The sequence below is a fragment of the Trichechus manatus genome, unplaced genomic scaffold, assembly GCF_000243295.1.
Source record: "Trichechus manatus latirostris isolate Lorelei unplaced genomic scaffold, TriManLat1.0 scaffold00006, whole genome shotgun sequence".
In the NCBI taxonomy this organism is placed as follows: domain Eukaryota; kingdom Metazoa; phylum Chordata; class Mammalia; order Sirenia; family Trichechidae; genus Trichechus; species Trichechus manatus.
This window is the reverse complement of record NW_004443942.1, coordinates 13,276,502-13,297,547: the sequence shown is the minus strand read 5'-3', so window position 1 is coordinate 13,297,547 and position 21,046 is coordinate 13,276,502. Positions and strand designations below refer to the sequence as shown.

At 40.8% G+C, this 21,046-nt stretch overlaps 2 protein-coding genes across 2 annotated transcripts in view; both read right to left on the bottom strand.

The window, feature by feature from the left end:
• The window catches only part of NELL1 (neural EGFL like 1), a gene marked incomplete at its 3' end in the record, with an annotated part of 870,822 nt that overhangs the window by 291,456 nt on the left and 558,320 nt on the right, over window positions 1-21,046 (bottom strand). The window lies entirely within an intron of this gene.
• LOC111821820 (isocitrate dehydrogenase [NAD] subunit gamma, mitochondrial-like) lies at window positions 1,335-2,717 on the bottom strand. The gene has a single exon (XM_023737786.1). The coding sequence runs from the start codon at window positions 2,715-2,717 to the stop codon at window positions 1,530-1,532; it is 1,188 nt and encodes a 395-aa protein (XP_023593554.1). The 3' UTR covers window positions 1,335-1,529.

Here is a 21,046-nt window from a genome sequence, read left to right as displayed (position 1 = left end):
AATTTGGAAAAGGATAGTGAGAATAGCAGCACAACTGGAAGAATATAATTGATGTCACTGGATTGTACATGTAGAAACTTTCCAAATAGTGTAACTTTGGCTATGTATATCTTCACCAAAAAAAAGGTCCTCAAGGTCGAGAAGGGAGCATGTTGACATGTCGTGGGGTTGTTAACCAATGTCATAAAACAATATGTGTACTGACCATTTAATGAGAAACTATTTGTTCTGTAAACCTTCATCTAAGGTACAATAAAAAAATTTTTAAAAAAATCATTATTAATCATCGTGTTTTGCATGTGCTACTCAAGTAATAACAACTTCCAAGAACTAATAAAATTATTTTTGCTTACGTGACTCTTGAGGACAAAAACAAAATGTATACCAACTACTGTACTAGACCCCCTGCCGCTGAGTTGATCCTGACCGAGTCTTTTAAAAAAAGTCTGTAAAAAAAATCTTATAATGACAGTTGTAGTTGTTGAGTACCATCAACTTGATTCCGACTCCTAGTAACCCCATGTGACAGAGTAGAACTGCCCCATGGGGTTTTATAGGCTGTAATCTTTAAGCAAGCAGATCATCAGAGCTTTCTTCTGCAGAGCTGCGGGGTGGGTTCAAACCACCAACCTTTTGGTTAGCAGCTGAGCACTAAACTATCTGCACCACCAAGGCTCGTTATAAGGATGACAGTAAACACTTAAATTAGCTCAGTGCTTTTTGTTTTCTTATTTGCACTCTTATGTTGAAAGAGAGGGTAAGTAAGTAAACCACAAAAGGTTGCGAAGCAGTGAGCACGGAGTTCGCAGTCGGGATTTTACTTGTACAGCAAAGTGTGAGTCCAGTAACTGTTAACTGGGGATTTTATCTCTAGACTCTTGAGTCCAACTGAAAGAATCCAAGAATCCCCTTTCCAGGAGGGCTTCGGTGCCCAGGGATATCCATGTGTAAAAAAGAACACCCAAGAAAATTCCTAACATAGAGGTCATAAACAAGACCACAGGAAAAGATATTATCTAGGAGGGAGTGGAAGCATTCTGTACTAGCTCGGCTTTATGATACCTTATTTATTATTAAAGTTACAATGTATATATTATAGGCAAAGTTTATTGCACTAATTAACTCATTAACAACCTCCAGAGAGAAGCCAGACTTATCTGCAGGCTGGTTTGCTGAATTTTAATAATCTAGATAAAGAGAAAAGGAGTGTGCCAGGTTCTGGGAAAGCCTCAGCACTCCACAAACGGATCTGATTTATTCAGTGAGCCCTATCATAGAGAAAAGTGAACTGTGGATTAAAAGAAGAATGTCCTCCATTCATTTACAGTACAACAGATTTGGCTAATTTAAACGAGGCATGTCTTTATTCACTCTCCATCCTGTCAAATTGGGGCAGCAGCTGGTTTATTCTGGAGTCCACGCTAGCCAAGCTAGGAGGGGTTATTAGGAGGGGTTGCTAGGAGGAAGGGGACTAAAGACTGGGACAGGGAGGTTTGGGGGACAGCTTAGCCTCCAAGACACTAAGCATTTTAGGTCTGGATGCGGTTCATGATGTCTTGAATGATTTCCGATGTGGTACCACATCCTCCAATGTCTGGTGTATGGATATCTTTGTTGTCCATGGATGCCAAGACCGCATTGCGAATGGAGGTGGCATAGGAGTTGAGCTCAAGGTAATCCAGCATAATGCAACTTGCCAGAAGCATAGCAGTAGGGTTGGCAACATTCTTCTTGGCTATATACTTGCCTGTTTGCCTTGTACCTGTCTCAAACACTGCATACAGTTGGCCATAGTTGGCTCCTGGCACAAGGCCTGCCCCCCCAATCAACCCTGTGCAAATATTGTGGATAACGTTGCCGTAAAGGTTAGGCATCAACATAACATCAAACTGCTGGGGCCGGGTTACCAGCTGCATGGTGGTGTAGTCCACAGTCATGGTTTCAAAGGTGATCTGAGGATAGCGTGATGCCACCCGAGCACAGCACTGAAGGAAGAGACCATCTGTTAGTTTCATGATGCTGGCCTTGTGCACAGCTGTCACTTTCTTGCGACCTATCTCCTGTGCCAGCTGGAAGGCATATTCAGCAATGCGCAAAGACTTGGTCTCTGTAGTGATCTTTAGGGTCTCTACCACGCCATTCACACTCTCATGCTCCAGGTTGTTGTACTCACCCTCTGTGCTTTCTCGAATAACAATGATGTCTACATCGTTGTGCCGGGTGACCACACTTGGCAGACTCTTACAATGGATGACATTGGCGAAGAGATCTAGGGAGGTGCGAAGCATGCTGTTGAGAGATGTATGAGTCAACCGCAGGTTATGGTCAGTTGCAATGTTGCCCTTCAGTGCCACACAGTTTCGACGGATGGACAAAATGGCATTGTGAAAGTCCTCTAAACAACAAGTGGAGTCCACCTGCACCTCCTCAAAATCCACAGGCACACGTGCATGTGTGAACACAGACTTCACATGCGACATAAGTTCAGGCCCAATGCCATCCCCAGGAATCATAGTCACTGTGTGCCGCCCACCATACTTGGCTGATGGAGGAACCAACTGATGTCCAACATACGTGGGTAACCGAGGACGATAAGAGATGCTCCTCAGAGAGGTCTCATAGCCAAGTAAAATCTCCCAAGGATGGCAGAGAACAGTAGGTCGGAAAATTGCCTTCACAGTGCCGCTGGTGGCAGCTGTCAGCAACTTCAGCGCCATGATCCCTAAATTTATTTTAAGTAAAATTGTGTGCTCTTCCTCTTGCTTTGGTGGAATTATTGGTCCATAATTCTTGCCTAGGTCACAATTAGAAATTCTCTCTCCTACCTTGTGTTCTATTTTGGCCAGACATTCTACTGTAGTGAGAAAGATAGCTACACAGAAGGATAGCGATGCATTACACAGTAGAAAAGACAACATATTTTAGAGTTGAATAATAATAATTTATCATTGTTATTCAACATGCTAAGCTCAGCACGAAATGCTTTTTATACATAGCTGTTATTTAATTCTCATTTCATGTTATTTGATTCTCATGTCAACCCTATGAAGTAAATATTATTATTCTCATTTAAATGACAAAACTGAGGCTTTAAGAATTATAAAGTAATTTGCCAAAGGTCACACTGGCTAATAAATGAGGACTCAAGACTCCTCTGGACATCTGACTTCAAAACTATGTTTTAACCAGTATGCTCTTCTGCCCCCCACGTTTAGTGAACTAAACTCTAATTTAGTTCACTTAATTTTTAAGGTGGAGTTTCACTGGGCAGACACCACTACTAGTAAGGCATTTTATTTTAGGATTTTTTTTTTTTTTTTTAGAAATCATTTTTTATAGTTTAATTAACTTTACTGAGGTATACTTTACGTTTATACACTGCCTCCATTTTAATTGTATATTTCAGTGAGTTTTGAAAAACTTATACACCAGGCAACCACTACCATAATGAAGATACAGAGCTTTCTCTTCACCCCCTAAATTTCCCTTGTGCTCCCTTCTAGCCAATATCTCCTACATCCTCAACCCTAGGCAATGCCTGAGCTACTTTCTGGCACCACAGATTAAGTTTTGTCTTTTCTGGAGTTTCACATATATGGAATCATTTTGCATGTACTCTTGGGTTTGGCATCTTCGGCTCAAGACTTTTTTTGATATTCATTCATGTTGTTTTGGTTATCTGTAGTTTGTTCCTTTTTATTGTTGTTAACTTTAAAAACTGCTAAATGATTTTCTAAAGTGTTTGTACCATTTTACATCCCCACCAGCAATGTAAGAGAATTTCAACTGCTCCACATCCTTACCAATATTTAGTATTGTCAGTATTTTTAATTTTATCCACTCCAATGGGCATCCATTCCATTGTGTTTTTGATGGGTATTTTCCTCCTGACTACAATCTGATCATCTTTTAATGCATTCTTGTAGCTTGGAAGCTACAAGCATTGGTATCTGGTATTTCTAGAAACCCACTAGTCAAACCTTGAAAGCTGGCAACCTCTGTTGTCTAAAGCTATCCCATCTGTGCCTTTAAATTGAAAATTAAGCATTTCCTTAATTATAAATTGGCCACAATCTTGTTATTTAACTTTCAGGCACTGAGGTCCCTGATGCAGGTTAGTGGTTGGTGGCGGAGGTGGCTGACTTATTTATGAAAAGTTCCAAAGGGCTAACATTAAAATCCAAGGATAAAGATGCAAAACTAATAATAGCAACCATTTACAGAACATTCACCACATGCAAGGTTCTATGATGGATATTTCACATACATCAGCATAATGCAGCAAGTTAGTTACTATTATCTCCATTTTACAGGTGAGAAAAGCCAGACTATCAGACCTCCTGGAAACTAACATCACTGTGAATGAACAGAGAAATGGCACCAGGTGAGCTAAGCATTTCTAGGCATCCTGGGGGCCTAGGCCAAAACCAAAAACCAAACCCATTACCGTCGAGTCGATTCCGACTCATAGCAACCCTATAGGACAGTACTTGCCAAATTTGACGATCCAGGGATCTTACTGAAATGCAGTAGTTGGGGGTAGGGGTTCTGCATTTCTAAGGAGCTTCCTAGTGATGCAGAACTACTGGCCCCTCTACCACACTTTGAGCAACAAGGGCCTGCCCCTGACCTTCTCACTGAAGAAAGCACAGTCCTGCCGGGGCAGCATTTCTTGGGCGTAGAGGCAGCCTGCTGGTAGTAAAGAAAGGAAATAACACTGCCCCCTCCTCCAAAAAAACTGATATCAAAAGGCTGTACACAGACTAGGAGCCAGCTGGATACCTGTTTGTCACTTAATACGTCACACAAAACAGCTAATAGTTTGGTACTAACGGGGGAAGACCAGATGATAATACCAGGACAGAAATCTGGCAAAAAATGACCTGGACACAGCCACATAATTCCGTTTCTCCCAGTGGGCCACTCTTCGATGAGCATACACCCCCATCCTCTCCCTAATGCTAGAGGCAGATAAATCTTTTAAAGGTGTAGATGAAGAATGAAGGCATGAAATTAAGAGTATAAATTGGATTATGACTGAGATTTCAATAACCAGATTGACCTACAGACATCCCTGGACAATGCAAAAAGGTTTTAACCACAATGGGACAAAAATAAGACATGTGCTGTGCAGCTACAAGAATGATGAGAGTATCACATTTCCACATATTTCAGTGGCCACAGTTCAATCAAACCTGCTGTAAAAGTGATCCCAGGACAGTAAAGGGGTTTAAGCAAGGGAGAGACATACTGAGACTTGCATTTTCAAAATGATCATTTGGTAAGCCACTTGGAGGATAAACCACAAGCTGATGGCTTGGTGGCAGGGAGGGCAATGAATAGGCTATGACTGCGGTTCTCAAAAAGTCATACCTGGACCAGCAGCATCAGCATCACCTGGAACTGGTCAGAAATGCAAGTTTTTGGAACTGGAACCATCTCTAGATCTACTGAATCAGAAAGGCTGGAGTTGAGACCCAACAATCTGTGTGTTACTAAGACCTCCAGGTGATCATGATGCATGCTGAAATTTGAGAAACTCTGGGCTATGAATTGACTCAACAACGGCAGCGGGTTTTCAGCAGGGCTACGACTAGGAGCCCTGGTGGTGAAGTGGTTAAGTGCTCAGCTGCTAACCTAAACATCAGTGATCTGAACCCACCAGCTCACTCTGCAGGAGAAAGATGTGGCAGTCTACTTCCATAGAGACTTACAGCCTTGGAAAGGCTGTAAAACTGGGTCAGTTTTACTCTGTCCTATAGGGTCACTATGAGTTGGAATCAACTTGCGGGCAGTGGGTTTGGTTTGGGCTATGAATTGGTCCCCATAGGAAATGATAAGCAGCTGAACTAAAGTGAAGGCAATGAGGAAGAAAACATTTTCAGAGATATTTAGGAGCAAAATAAACAGGACTAGGCTATTGACCTGGGAAACACTGAATATTATTCTTAATGTTTTCAACAGACTGGGTGAATGATGATGTATGTAACCAGTGAAAATGAACAACACTGGACTGAAAATGAGTTCAGTTTCAGACATAATGGGTTTGGGGGGCCTGTAGGACATCCACATGCAGATGCCCAGTGGGTGGCTTTATAAATGAGTCTGTAGCTCCAGAGAAGGTATCAAGGGTGAGGGTACAGATCCAGGAGTCATCAACATGTGGGAGAGTTAACCACACAGGAGTATATGAAATAGCCTACAGCAGAGGTCCTCAACCTTTCTTCTACTCTGAAAGATGATGTATGACATTCACAGGAGACACACTCCCAGCAGCATACCCAGATTGTAATGAAAACTATACACACGCACAGACACACACACAGAGTTGGCCAAATAATGCCAAGAGGTCCCAAATATTTTTATATGTCATACTCAAAAAAGCATTTTACCAGAAATGGTTAGTGAAATCATCCATTTAACGATCTCAAAACATGTCATTTTATGAGGAAAAAATATAGACACATGGCTAATCTAATATAAAAACAACATTTAACTATATTCTAAAGATCAAATCCAGACCCCCAAAGGTAATTTGAGAAAATCAAGCATGGGGCAATAAAGCCAAAGCAAAAATAATGCCTATTTTGTGGTTATAGAGTATAACATATAGTGTTTGTGTTCATCCATTATGCTAATATAAACAGTATTATTGCACATGTCATTTAAATTATCACATTGCCTTTGATTTGGAAGCTGTAACTATAGCCTCATTCTCACTTCTAAGCAATGCAAATGTAGATGCATACACACGCTTTCTTCATCTCTCTTCCTTATTAAAAATGTATCCATGGGTAAAATCAGGGGAAAAACTCAACTACAAATCCACAATGTACAGATTATAATATTTCACAATTGCCATAACTATTAATGACACATCGATAACCATAGTTCATGGAGGTTTTCAGCAAATATAAAATAAGCTATGAATTATGAGCAATTCACTTCCAGCTGGCTCTAATTCCACCTTTTCCCCACACAAGTGAGCATACTCTACTGAAATGCAAATGAATAAGTGTGACATCCTTATGACAGTAGCTTTGAGGTGGATCTAACTGATTAAAAAAAAATAAATCATTCACAAACTTTTGTAACTGAATGCGTATGAATAAGTGAGTGAGTGGTCTGTAACCTTTGGCAAGTTACATGACCTCTTTTTGAACTTGCATCGTAGTAGGAGTAGATAGTAGAGTGATAGAGACAGAGAGACAGATAGATAGATGATAGAGAGAGAGACAAGCAACAAATAATCGGATATTTTAAAGTCAGAAAGGAGAAATGCTATGAGATAAATATAAGGCCTGTTGACTTCAAGAGGCTTACAATCTAAGCAGAGTTAAAACACAATGTATTTAGGTAAAATGTGAACTCAGAGTTGATACTAAATAGTTTCTGACCCAGGTAGTAATGTGGAAGTACAGAGAATGGGCTGACGGTGTACCTTGGCTAAGAAAGTTAGGAAAGAGACTTCAGTCAAATCTTAAAGAAGGGCTGGGAACAGCTGAATGCAGAGGGAAGGGGAGGGTGGTTTAAAATGGCGGCAAAGAAGTGAAAAGCCTGTAAGTAACACTGAGCATCCCCATTTGGCTGAAAGGAAGGGTTTATGTAGAAAAACAGTGGCAGACAAATGGGGACGGTAAATTGGGGTCAGAAGGCAAGAAGCCTTGAATGGGAAACTAAGGAATTTATATGACACCCTGAAGGCAGCAGAGAGACATTTAAGGTTTTGGAAATAAAAATCCAGGGCTTTGAAAGATATTACTTTAAAAAGGAAAACATTCACTTAAAAAAAAAAAAAAAAAGAACGGGAAGGCAGAGAGGGTTAGGAGCTGGTTGAATGGACATGGGGAATCGGGTGGAAAGGAGTGTGCTGTCAGTATGGGGAGAGCAACTAGGGTCACATAACAATGTATGCATAAATTTTTGTATGCGAAAAAATAAAAAAAGAGTAAAATTTCAGTGTTCAAGACCACTTTATACTTAGCCTTTGCCTTAATGCAAACAGCAATTTTAAAACACACACAAATTTTGAGAAAGCTCTTGAAGTCCACTTGTCCTACAGAATCAACTGATTATTATCAACATTGTTTTATAAATACTTTTCTAAAAAGATTTTCGCTATTTCAGAATTAATATAAATTCTCACCTGCCATTCCATCACTATTTAATACCCACAGAGGAGCTACCAGATGACAGAGAGCTTTGGAGAACCAGGTTTAAAGTAATCGGGAGTCCCTATTGTTTTCCAGAAGAGAATATACTGTGCACAATACTAATACACTGCAGAAGCCTTTGTTAGAGGAAGAGCTACACTTATTTTTACACGAAGAAGTTGTTTCTGGATATAGTTTTCATTTAGCAAAGGAAAAAAAAAAAAATCCATCCCCTCCAAAAAAAGTACTGGGGTGAGGGTGGGAAGTTCACATTATTCATGCATTTTTTGGTTTTTGGCTGAAACAGGGGTTTATAGTCCAGTCACAAAAGTGATGCTTAAGCAGCAACGTTAGCCTTTCTTGAAAAGAAGACAGGTGAAGACTCAAGATTACAAGTAAACTGGAAATAGCTTATCTTTTATCTCTCTTTCTAACTAAACTTTATAGCCACATGAATAAATACTTAAATTAAATACTTTTCTATTTCCTGGGGCTTTGACTATGCCACTCTAAATTCTCTCTCCCTATCTAGCAGGATTGGGGCTTTCCAAAAACTATTCAGACATGTGATTATTATATTTTTCTTCAACTGCTCAGTACTTTGGATATTTTCTTCTAACCAAGATAATCCAAGAGCATTTTTGTGCTAATAATGAGTGAATGTATCAGTCAATGAAGTCCTCTTTGTTAAACGTATCTTAGTTTTCAGTTCAAGACTCACACACTCACACACACACACACACACACTCATATTCTATTAACTGTTGATACCAGCTCAGGAAACCACAGACCGTGGGTTTTCTGAAAAAGTCCCAAATTCAATTAGCTCAAAATTCCCTAATCCCTATGAAGTACATTCCATGCTTGTTAAACCAACATGGCCCAATTATTATAACCCATCACCGTTGAGTCAACTCCAACTCATAGCAACCCTAAAGGACAAAGTAGAACTGCCCCAGAGGGTTTCCAAGAAGCACCTGGTGGATTTGAACTGCTGACCTTTTGGCTAGCAGCTGTAGCTCTTAACCACTACGCCACCAGGGTTTCCGTCAATTATTATAGTAGGGTTATTATAATACAGTGAAACCTGTGAGAGCTGGAACTCGACATGACTGCCTTGTTTTTCCAAGTCTCACAAGTTTTCTGCCTTTGACAGGGTGCAGTCACTACTTTTCTACCGCTCTTTATTAGTAGAAAATATTTGAGTTTTCCTTCTCTGGTTTCGCCTTATACTGGTTCCAGTCTTATACTGGTTTCCAGCCTTCACAGGTTTTACTGTATGCAGAATATGGAAGTTGGAAGGAACTTCCAAAAGCCAGCTATTTTAGCTAATTGGTTTAGTCCTAGACAATATTACTAAGTAAGTGTAATTATACAAACCTGAAAACATTCTCAAAGAGATTGACTCCGGCCTCCCCATCCTCCATCTGAAAATGCTCTCCCTTCATTCAAGAAGGAAATGGCTTCCACTGGGCACCACTGAAGGCAGAGCGCTGTGTTGGATGGCACTTTACATCCTGTACTAGGCATAATGTGACTATGATTTAGGTGTTATTCTCATCACTTTATAAACAAGGAAAGTGAGGTACCAAGAGGATTAATAACTCACGCTAAGTCAGCAGGAGATTTGAATTCAGGTCTGTTCGCCCTAAGCCCATGCTCTTTTCATACATCACGCTGCTTTTCCTCTTCTGTGCTTTTTTATGTCTTCATGTGCTACCTCCCTGCCCCCAGAGAAGGGAAGAAAGAGTCTCACACAAAAAGAAATTAGCATGGTATACTTTCAGGCATCTAACAGTTAAATTGACAATTATACAAAACTAAAATTATCCACAAGAAAATTTCCTGTAAGATGGTTGTAATACCTTTAAAGTTACACTTAATTTTTTTTTTAAGATTACAGATCTATAACGGCAATGAGAATGAAAAGAAAATAAAATTTTGAAAACTGGAAAACAGATGAAGGAACAATGACTGACTTTCAGAGTTGAAAATGCTGAATTGCAAGTTCTCAGTGACGAAAGTGAAAAAAAATTTTTTGTACTTCAGAACTCAAAAGGCTCAGGGACTAGCAATACCAGATACCTCTGAGAGAAGCAGGTAAATGTGGGGTGAAAATCTTTTTAAAAAGCAGGTAGATGCCCAGATCCTCTTCCCAATGTTGCCCAATCAACTGAATGCCACCCACTCCATACCCCGCCAGCCTAGGAGAAGAAGGGAGGTTTATCCTCTGGAATGGTGAACACCATACACAATAGGGTGCAGGCGTTCCATATTGAATACAGGGAGAATGAGTGAAAGTTTATGTATCTCCAGAATGCTGAAAGACAGGCTTATGTTCCCTGGGCAGGAGTTTGTAAGAGTCTTGTCTAAGGAATCCAGCAAACTAAAGAGAAAAGATTCAAAGATACTGACAATCAGGTATTCCCGAAAGGAATGGGCCAGTTCATCCCATATCACATTCCATTGACAGTAATCACATCCTTGAGTGCACAGGACTTTTGATTACTATTTTACTTTCTAACTCTTAAGTATGAGTGAAGAGTCAGTTTCAAATATTTGAGAGAAGCCTCTAATATGAAAGATAGAAGCCGGAGCAAATTAACAGGCAAAAGCAATGAGAATACAGGGACTTCGATAAAGATGAACACTTCAAATAAACTATCAGTAATGTCCTAAGAGAAAAAGGGCACTGCATTCATTGCTGGGGGGGGGGGGGGGGGGGGGGGGCGCGGAACACACGGAATTAAAGGAAAAAAAAAATCCAGTATAGTATGAAAAAAGGACAGAGAAAGAGAAAAAGGAGTACTCTTGAAATATGAAAAAAGATAGTAGAAATGAAAAGCTCAGTGAAAGGTTGGAAGATAAAGCTGAAGAAAACCCCGGACAGTAGATGAAAATGATAAAAGACCAGGAAAAAAAATGAGAAATTTGGAGAAATGAAAAGTTCAGCATCAAAATAACAGGAGAGCCAGAAAGACAAAAGGGAGACAAAAGGAGTGGGGCAGAGAGAGTGCAGAACGAGTTACCGAAGATATAACTCAGGAATATTTACAGACCTAAAAGATATTAATACCTTGATTGAAAGGTCCTGAGTGCCCAAAAGAATGAATGAAAACTATACCCATATCCTCATGAAAACTAAAACAACAGATTTTAAAACAAAGGCTAAAAAATTAGAAAGTCATTGGACTTCTCAAATTCCATACTGAAAGCTAGAAGACAATAGAACAATGCCTTCAAAATTCTGAGGAAAAATTGTTCACAACCTGAAATACAATAGTTTTTCAAATTTTCTGTTAATGGTAAGGGTAAAATTTATTTATTTAACAAACAAGTACGTATATTTTGCTTACTATGTGCCAGATAGTTTTCTAAGCAATTTATAATTCTTAACTCACTTACTAAAAGACATTTTTTTCAGAGAGGCAAGGTCTCAAAATTTTCCCCCACGTACCATTTCTTACATAACTAATGGAGAATATGCTCCACCAAGCCAGAGCAGTAAGCCAAGAAAGAGTAGGCCTGGTATACAGGAACAGGGGCTCCCATCCTAGGGAGAAACAAAGGGGATCCCCAGTATTATGGCAATGAGAGCTTCCCAGGACATGAAGTTTTCCTGCACGTCTAAGGATCAACTAACCTCTGGGAAAGACTTATTCAGGAACATAAGTGAGTTAATGTATATGAGAGTTTGAGGATAAATTAGGATAACTCCATTATAAACTAAGCCATAACATAAATAAACTAGATTATTCTTAATGACTGGTGTAACAAAAAGTTGTGCAAGAAAGGAAATCAATTATAGTCCATGATTAAGTTATCAATACCAATTGCTGACAAGTCGATTCTGACTCACGGCGACCCCATATGTGTCGGAGTAAAACTGTACTCCATAGGATTTTCATGGCTGTGACCTTCTGGAAGCAGATGGTCAGGCTCTTTTTCCAAGGCACCTCTGGGAGTCCTCGAAGCTTCAACCTTTCACTTAGCAGTCAAGCCCTTAACCGTTTGCACCAACCAGGGACTCCCAAGTTATCAATAGCATGTACATAATCATACTAACATACACACATACTGTTAATCTGACTAGAAGCTGGGCTCAAGTACAAAAATGATTGGGAGGATGGTGCAGGAGCAGGCAGTGCTCCCTTCTGTTGTACATAGGGTCTTATGAGTTAGAACCGACTCAAGGGCACCTAACAACAACAGAAGATGTGTAGACAGGTGTGTTTAAGATAGCAAAATTTCCATCTTATATACATGGTGAGAAGTCAATTAAAAATGTCTAAAATGGAAATATGAAAAATTGGCAAAGAGGCATGCTAGGGATATGAAGGAAAACACCAAAAAAAAAGCATTGAAAATGGTTGCCTCTAGGGACCAGAAATAGGGAAAGGTCTCCAGGGGATTAATCTTCTTCATAAAGCCTTTTGAAGAGTTCAGCTCTTTAAACTACATGCATGTATAAATTTGAAAAAAATGCATTTTATTTAAAAGTTCATAAATAGATTTTTCCTCTGAGGCAGCAGAGCAGAGGGGTTAAAAGTCAACAGACTGCTTGGGTTCTGATCTTACTCTTTCATTTATAGCTATTTAACTTTGGGGAAATTGCTTAATCTCTCTCTGCCTCGGTTTCCTCACATGCAAATGGGGTGACAATATCTTCCTTAAAAGAGTTCTGTGGGGATTACACACATGCATTGTGGACAGTACTTGGCTCAATGTATGTTTAGTACCATTCATTCAGAAAATGCATTATTTGAGGCACAGTGGTTAAGAGCTCAGCTGCTAACCAAAAGGTTGGCAGTCTGAATCTACCAGCCACTCCTTGGAAAGTCTATGGGGCAGTTCTACTCTGTCATATAGGGTCATTAAGAGTCGGAATCAACTCAATGGCAATAGGTTTTTAGATCAGTCTAAATAGTAAAAAGAAATAAAACTAAAACAGTATGCTATTTTATTGTATTTCAACTCTAACTTCCATATATTAGCCCAAAATTGTGGTTAAGAAAACTCCTGACAGGCAACAAACTAACATTCTAAATAGCAACAATTTATTAAGTGACCCTTTGATAATTGAATATAGTTGTTTACTATGATCAGTTATTAAATGTCTATTCAATAAATTATAAAGGATTATTTACTTTACCTCCACTTAAAGATACTGATACTTCAACCTCCCTCCATTTAATGATTTGAGAAATTGATGGAAAATATCAATATGCCTTCTAGAAGGAAATTAATTTCCATTTACACTTCTCTCCTTACCACAAAGAAATTATTTTACATCTGTCTTCATATTTTGTTGGCTCTGACTAATTTTTTAGTATTTTAGAGCCAATATGAGTCTGAGTTAAAATTCATTCATTTAAAGCTCCTCAATAACCCTCAAGACAGAATATCATTTTCCCTCATGTAGATGAGGACTCTCTGCTGCATATTTATTAGCCGGCTGAGTTACCTGCTGGTAACTCAGAGAAATTCTCCAGCAACTTAAAACACTCTTCCCTCCCTGAGCTGCAGTTTGGTGTGGGGCATCAAAGGGATGGAACGTGCATACCTAACTAGTCTACGGAAGATGGATGTTTTGTGTGGTTGCTGCCCCAGACTGCTAGAACCAAAAAGACCAAACCCGTTGCCGTCGGGTCGGTTCTGACCCATAGCGACCCTACAGGACAGAGTAGAACTCCCCTACAGGGTTTCCAAGGCTGTAATCTTTATGGAAGCAGACTACCACATCTTTCTCCCACGGAGTGGCTGGTGAGTTCGAACCACTGACCTTTCAGTTAGCAGCCGAGAGCTTAACTACTGCACCACCAGGGCTCCTCTCAGACTGTGAGAGACTGTGCTAAGAAATTAAATAGACCAGGATGCTCTGGACTACTAATGAGCCATGCTTGAGGGTCCATGTTGCCAGCTACATCATTCTGGGTTCCTCCAGCTATATAAAGGGACACTTAATGGAGACACTCTCATGATACTGAAGCAGCCTTAGAGACAGTAATATTTCTGTTTCCTGAGGCAACCTGCAAAACTGCCTGTCAGATCTAATCACCGGCAGAACAACAGAAACCTATCACTTGCCTATTACCTTGTTAACATGTTCCCAGTGAGCCAATACGAAATGAATGCAAGAGCAGTATAGTCCAATGGAAAATACCTGGGAGATACGGTTTACGGTGCTCATCAAGGTCTGGGTGTCAGAAAGAATATTATGTGAGAAGGCTAAATAACTATGTTCAGATGCATATATAATGTGCCAGGTTTGCTTAAACAAAATTTAGTCATAGGCAATGGTGTTTTCTATTACACATGGAGTATTCGTTTGCTAAAAAGATTTTGGAAGGTCAAATGTCAGCAATGAACCTACATAAAACCTATGGAAAAATGTGAAGTGACAGTCTGCATCTAAAAATTAAGAGGAACATTTTATTTCTATACATTACATCTGAAGAAATACCATTCCCACATTTGCAATATCTGACTCAACCATGGCAGCAGAGTCTATTGAGTAAAACAGTTCAGCTCACAGTGGAGTAACATTATTTGTGCATTTAATGCTCTGTGTACAGCAAAAGAAGGAGAGGAAAAGAGGGAGAGAGGAAGGGAGGGGAGGGAAGGAGGGAAGGAGAAAGGAAGGAAACAAGAAAGGGAAGGAAGTAAGAAAGGCAGGAAAGAGTAAGGAAGTCAAGAAAGGAAGTAAAGGAGGAAGAAAGGAAATGGGATTAAAGAAAAAAGGAAGGAAGGAGGAAGGGAGGGAAGGAAGGAAGGACAGAAGAAGGGAGAGAGGGAAATAATGAAGGAAACAAACATTGGGATAAATATTAATTGCAGAGTGTTAGTGATTCCTTCTGCCAGTCCACTTCACTTCAACGAGTGTTTGCCATAAAATGAGAGAGTTTGAGAAGGAAGAAGGAAATCTGTTATTGCCTCAATCGGTTTCCATTCCTTCACATATCTCACGGCATTGGCATTTTACCGAGAGTGATTTTACTGTTCAAAGACACAGTATAATATTTTATTTTCTTCAATGTGGCTCTAAAAGACAACAATTTCACCTGGTATGGGACTAAAGAAACCTCAATCCCTTCCAATTCTGCAAGAAAAACAGGTTATGTTGGACTTACTGGGTTCAACAGCTGCTCTTCCTGCCATCTTCCTCATATCAATAAATGGACTCTCACATAGTGGCTCACACCAAAAGCCTTGGAATCATCACTCGTGGCTCTGTCATACTCACGTCCAGTCCATCAACAAGTCCTATCGGTTCTAACTTCAAAATACTGCCCAGATTCAACCACTTTCAATACCCCAAGTGCTATAACTACTGCCCATCATTATCTCTCACATGCACTATTGCAATATCCTCCTCTCTGGCCTCCCTGTGTTCACTCCTGCCTCCCTGTGGTCTACTTTCCTCACAGCAACCAGAATAATCCTTTTAAAAAGACAAACCCAGTCATGTTACTAGATAGATAGGTAGATAGCTGTTGTTGAGTCAGCTCTGACTCATGGCAACCTTAAGTACAACTGAATAAAATGTTACCCAGTCCTGCACCATCTTCACGATCCCTAGCATGTTCAAGTACATCATCATGGCCATTGTGCCAATCCACCTCACTGAAGGTCTCCCTTGCCCTTGCTGGCCCTCTACACCAAACATGATGTCCTCCTCCAGCAATTTATCTCTCCTGATGACATGTACAAGGCAAGTGAGTCAGACACTATTCTGTTGTGGTTCGTAAGTTTTCTATTGGCTAATTTTCAAAAGTAGATTGCCAGCCCTTTCCTCCTAGTCTGTCTTAGTCCAGAAGCTTCACTAAAACCTGTCCACCATGGGTGACCCTGCTGGTATTTAAAATACTGATTGCATAGCTTCCAGTATCACAGCAACACACAAGCCATCACAGTACGACAAACTGACAGATGTTGGAGTCATGTTACTAACCTTCTCAAAAGACTCTCATGACTTCTCTTTTCAGCTAGAATAAAATCCAAAGCCCTTACCTTACCAAGACCTACAAGGCCCTGATGATCTGGCCCTGGGTCCTCTGAATGTATCTGCTATGACTCTTCTTCTTGATCACTTGCTCCAGCCACACAAGTGTACTTGCAGTTCCTCCAACAACATTCAGGCATCTCCTGCCTCAGGGATTTCATACTAGCAGCTCCCCCTGCCTGGACCAGCCTTCCCACTTGCCTTGCCTCCCCATTAGTTCAAGTCTGTGCTCAGATATTACCTCATCGGAAAGGACTTCCCTCACCACTTTATCTCAGAAAGTAGCCTCCCTCCATCCTTCACTTTGTAACATCTTCTACTTTATTTTTCTTCTAGGTGTGTATCACTAATTGAGAACATAGTATGTATTTATTTGCTTACACAGGGTCGCAATGAGTCAGCGACAACAGGTTTGGTTTTTTTGGTTAGTTCCCCAGCAGCAAGGAGCCCTGGTGGTGCAGTGGTTAGGCACTCAACTGCTAACTTAAAGGTCGGTGGTTCGAACCCACCAGCTGCCCCACAGAAGAAAGATGTGGAAGTCTACTTCCATGAAGATTACAGCCTTGAAAACCCTGTAAGGCAGTTCTGCTCTGTCCTATAGGGTCGTTATGAGTTGGAAACAACTCAATAGCAACAGGTTACTTTCCCAGCAATGGATTAGAAGCTACTTGAGGGCTTTATTCAGTATATCTAGACCGGTGCTTGGTTATCAAAAAATATTTGTTGACTAAATGAATTTAGAAATTGTGCTAAACTCTACAGATTTAAAGAATTTGTAGTAATTTTGATTGTACATAAATTGCAACCCAGAATTTATTGCTCATACATGACCCCATTCTATAGCATATGATCAGTATAGCTCTACTCAAATTCAACTTAAATACAAATCTGCTAAGTGGCTAAGTGGGGTGAATTGCTTAATCGATATAGGAGGGGTTCCCAAAAGCTAGGCAAGCTAAATCTTAGAAATTATTTCTGAGAAAAAAGAAAAATGCCTGTCTGGCATTTGTATCTTCTTTTCTCTGTGAAATACCAATGTGATCATGTCACTCCTCTGCTCTACAGGGAATGAAGTCTGAACTCCTTAGCACAGCATTCAAGACTTGCTGGACTCTGGCCCAGTCTATTTATCAAACTCTTCTTGGGATTCTTTTCATCTTCTGCTGTCCATTTTGTGGCCTAGCACCATCACACTGTGCTGTGTTCCCCAAAAAGACAATGAACAATTGTACTTCCATGACTTTGCTCATGCTCGTCCTCTGCCCAAAACGTCTACCCCACTTATCCACTTGGTAAACATCTATTTGTCCCTTGAAATTCAGATAAAATGCCACCACTTCTGCAAAGCCTTCCTTGACCCTCCTATCACAGCAAGTCACTCCTGCTATGTTTTATAGTGATACTTCCCTTACGAACCAGAAAAACCAAACTCATTACTGTCGAATCGATTTCAACTACAGCAACCTCCCTTACAGCCGATATAATTGCACAGTCATCAAAAGTTTCCCCATCATAGATTATATAGATTATTCCTCAAAGGCTTGGGAGGGGTCTTATTCATCCCTGAATGTCCAAAATCTAGTACAGTATTCAGTATATAATAGGGGCTCAATAAATGTTTTGAGTGTTAATTTTTTTTTTTTTTTTTCCTCTGTTTCAACAGGCCTAATATAAGGAGCTCTTAGTCCAAGACCAGACTTATCTTAGTTTCAAATTCCTCATCTCAGGAACATTCTGTTTTTGCTCCCCTGACTGCTGGCCCAAGCTGGCCTGAGCTGACAGTGGTTCTCCTTCTCTGCTTCTCTGTTTTTTTAACTTTGGATCAAAACTTTGTTTTTCTGAATGCCCCAATTTGTATTAACAATGACTACCATTTCCTGAGCCTCTAACTCTGTCCATGTTTCACAAACTTTCTCATTTAATCGTGACACAACCTATGGAGTGAAAAAAACAGATTCATAAAACATGAATAAGTAACTTTAATAAGGCCACCTAGCCAATAAGTTACAGAACTATACTTTCAACCCAGGTCAATTTCCAAAGTCCATGCTTTAACAAACACAGCCCATGGGATGTAATCAAGGAACAACTTTAATTTTGGTCCTGACTCTGGAGAAAGGTTTTCCTTTGTCCCTGGATGAAATTTTGGTCTTATGCAAGTCCTATAACTTATTCCTCTGTCTTAGATAACAAAAAGTCCTTTGGACAACTGCCCAGCTGTAGATATTAATCAAAACTCCAAACATGCTTCAACATCTAATCATCTCTCCTTCCCCACTGCTAGAGTCTGCCCTAGCTGGACACTTACTGTGGGAGAAAGGGGTATGGTCCTTTCTCTTTCCTCATCTATGTTTCTTCCCCCTGCCCAGACTGCTAACTATCTTTTCTCCTTCCATGATCAGGTTGAGAAGAAAACAGGAGAAAGGGTCAGATTTACAAGGTGGGTGCAGTTATCCCTTAGTTGGTGCTCTCTGGTGGCAGGATGCAGATGTGGGTTCTCTCATGACTGCTCCTCTATTATAACTACAATAACATGGGCAATTACTCTCCTTCAGGTGCCCACTGTAGCCTCAACTCCTGGTTCTCCTTCAATCCACTCACACTCGCACTGTCCCACGGCCTGTTCTAGGCAACACACTTGGTAAAACTTAAATTGCCTCTACTCCAGCATGTGGGCCATGGGAAACATGCTGCCTCTGACAGCTTTTCCAAGAACGTGCAGTTACTTCCCATCCTGGCAGCAGTTCCCCTTTACTTAACCTTCAAAGCAGTTCACTAGCCTGTCTCTTTGGCACTCAGCACTCTAGGTTTCCTCAGGTGGAATTCAGATTCCAGTTCACTGTGTCACCAAACTACAGAGGGCACATGTCAGGTGTCCAAGTGATCCGACTAAAGGGCTCTCAAGCTTAATTAGAAGGAGGGTGAAGGTACACTACGAGGTGAAGGAGTGAGGCTCACAAGACAGATGTTTCCAGATAACTTCTCCTCACAAAACCCTAAACCCACTTCTTTTAGTTTTTCATATCCTTAAAGTGAAAGAGGTGTTTCAAGAGTCAGACACTGGTTCTAAAACAACTAAGTGCCCACTTAGTGATCTGGTATCTCACTTTAAAACTGCATATTGAGAGGTGGGGCCAAGTTGGCCGAGTAGTCACATGCTTTCTGTGGTCCCTCTTACAAAAAAGACCCAAAAAAACCAGTGAATCAATTATATATGACAATCTAGGAGCCCTGAACATCAAAGGCAAAGTTGAGGAATCAGACTGAGTGGCAGGCAGAGGGAGAGACAGTTTGGAAGCAGCGAGGAGTTGCCGGACCTGACCCGGCAAGAATCAGCATCCTGCAGGCCAGACAAGCTTGCGTGCGTGATAAGGGAAGCAGTGGCACTCGGGACCCGTTTACCACATCGGGAGAGACCAAGGGGTGGAGAGTCTACTCAAGCCTCCAGAACCAGTGAAAAGTGGAGCTCAGTTGGCAAAAGTACATGCATCTAACCTACCATGCAGATCAAAAACCACCCCATTTGGGAAGAACGTCTCTCCCATTTACCTGCCTCCTCCCTGCTCTGCACCAGGTCCCCAGCCAGCTTCAGCAATTGCCATGTCCCCTGGGACCAGAAGTAGGTCCCATCATGTGCCCTGAGGCATTTTCCTGGACTTAGAGAGGGAACAAATTAACAAATAGGGAAAAAATAATCTGCCAACTCCCCTAAGCCAGGAACTCAGGGCAGGTACAGCTCCTTTGCCTAGACACAGGCATAAGGGATCCACAGATTTTGAATGCCTTTCACCCGTGCATAGACCTGTGCGGGCCGTTTTCAACAGCATAGGCTCTCATTAGCACAATACAAACAGGGTATATACATGAAGCCTAACTTTAACTGTACCAGCTATATGGTGGAGTGGCAGGTTTGTGACATTTGACACCGTACTGCCTATTAAGCAGGGTCCTCACCTACCCACATCAGGGGCCTGTGGACTGGTGGCTCTACTCATGCTACCTAGCCACCTGGGACAGCGGTCTAAAAAATAAGTAGTGCCTCCCAGTCCTTACAGCCAACAGCATTGGGTGCCCACAGTCTGGCCACAAAACCCACCCACACACACACTGTAGGGAACAGGGACACACCTTCCTCCCAGGCACTCAGGGGCAGCCATCAGCCCCCTGCTCTGCTCAGTGCACGATCTCCTACTACAGCCAGACACTGTGACTACTCCAATCAACCTTGCCCATCTAAGACTGTACGTGAGAGCCTGCACCACACACTTGGTGACTAACTACCTGGACACCTGAGCAAAATCCATATAAGAGAAGGAAACGGACTCCTGGGCTAACATATCTAGTAACAGATCTAACCACCTGGTGACAGGAAGCTAGAGCTTCAAAGGTGCCAATAATCAAACTAGCTCACATGAGCCGCCTATTTGGGCATATCAAAACAAAACAAAACAAGAAGCTAGGACACAGTAAGCAAACATAAAATAAATAAATATAATAACTTATTGATGGCTCACAGATAACAGTTAATATCAAATCACATAAAGATGCAGAACATGATGGCTTCAGCAAGCTCCCAAAACAAAGAATCAAGAAATTTTCTGGAGGAAGAGAATTGTTTGGAATTACCAGAGGTAGAATACAAAAGATTAATATACAGAACTCTTCAAGAGATCAGGAAGGAGATCATGCAAAATGCAGAACAAGTCAATGAACACAGAAGCAAAGCAATAGAGGACCTTAAGAAGATTATAGAAGGGCACAAAGACAAATTTAACAGGTTGTAAGAATCCATAGAGAGACAGAAATCAGAAATCCAGAAGATTAACAATAAAATTTCAGAATTAGACAACTCAATAGAAAGTCATAGGAGCAGAATTGAGGCAATGGAAGT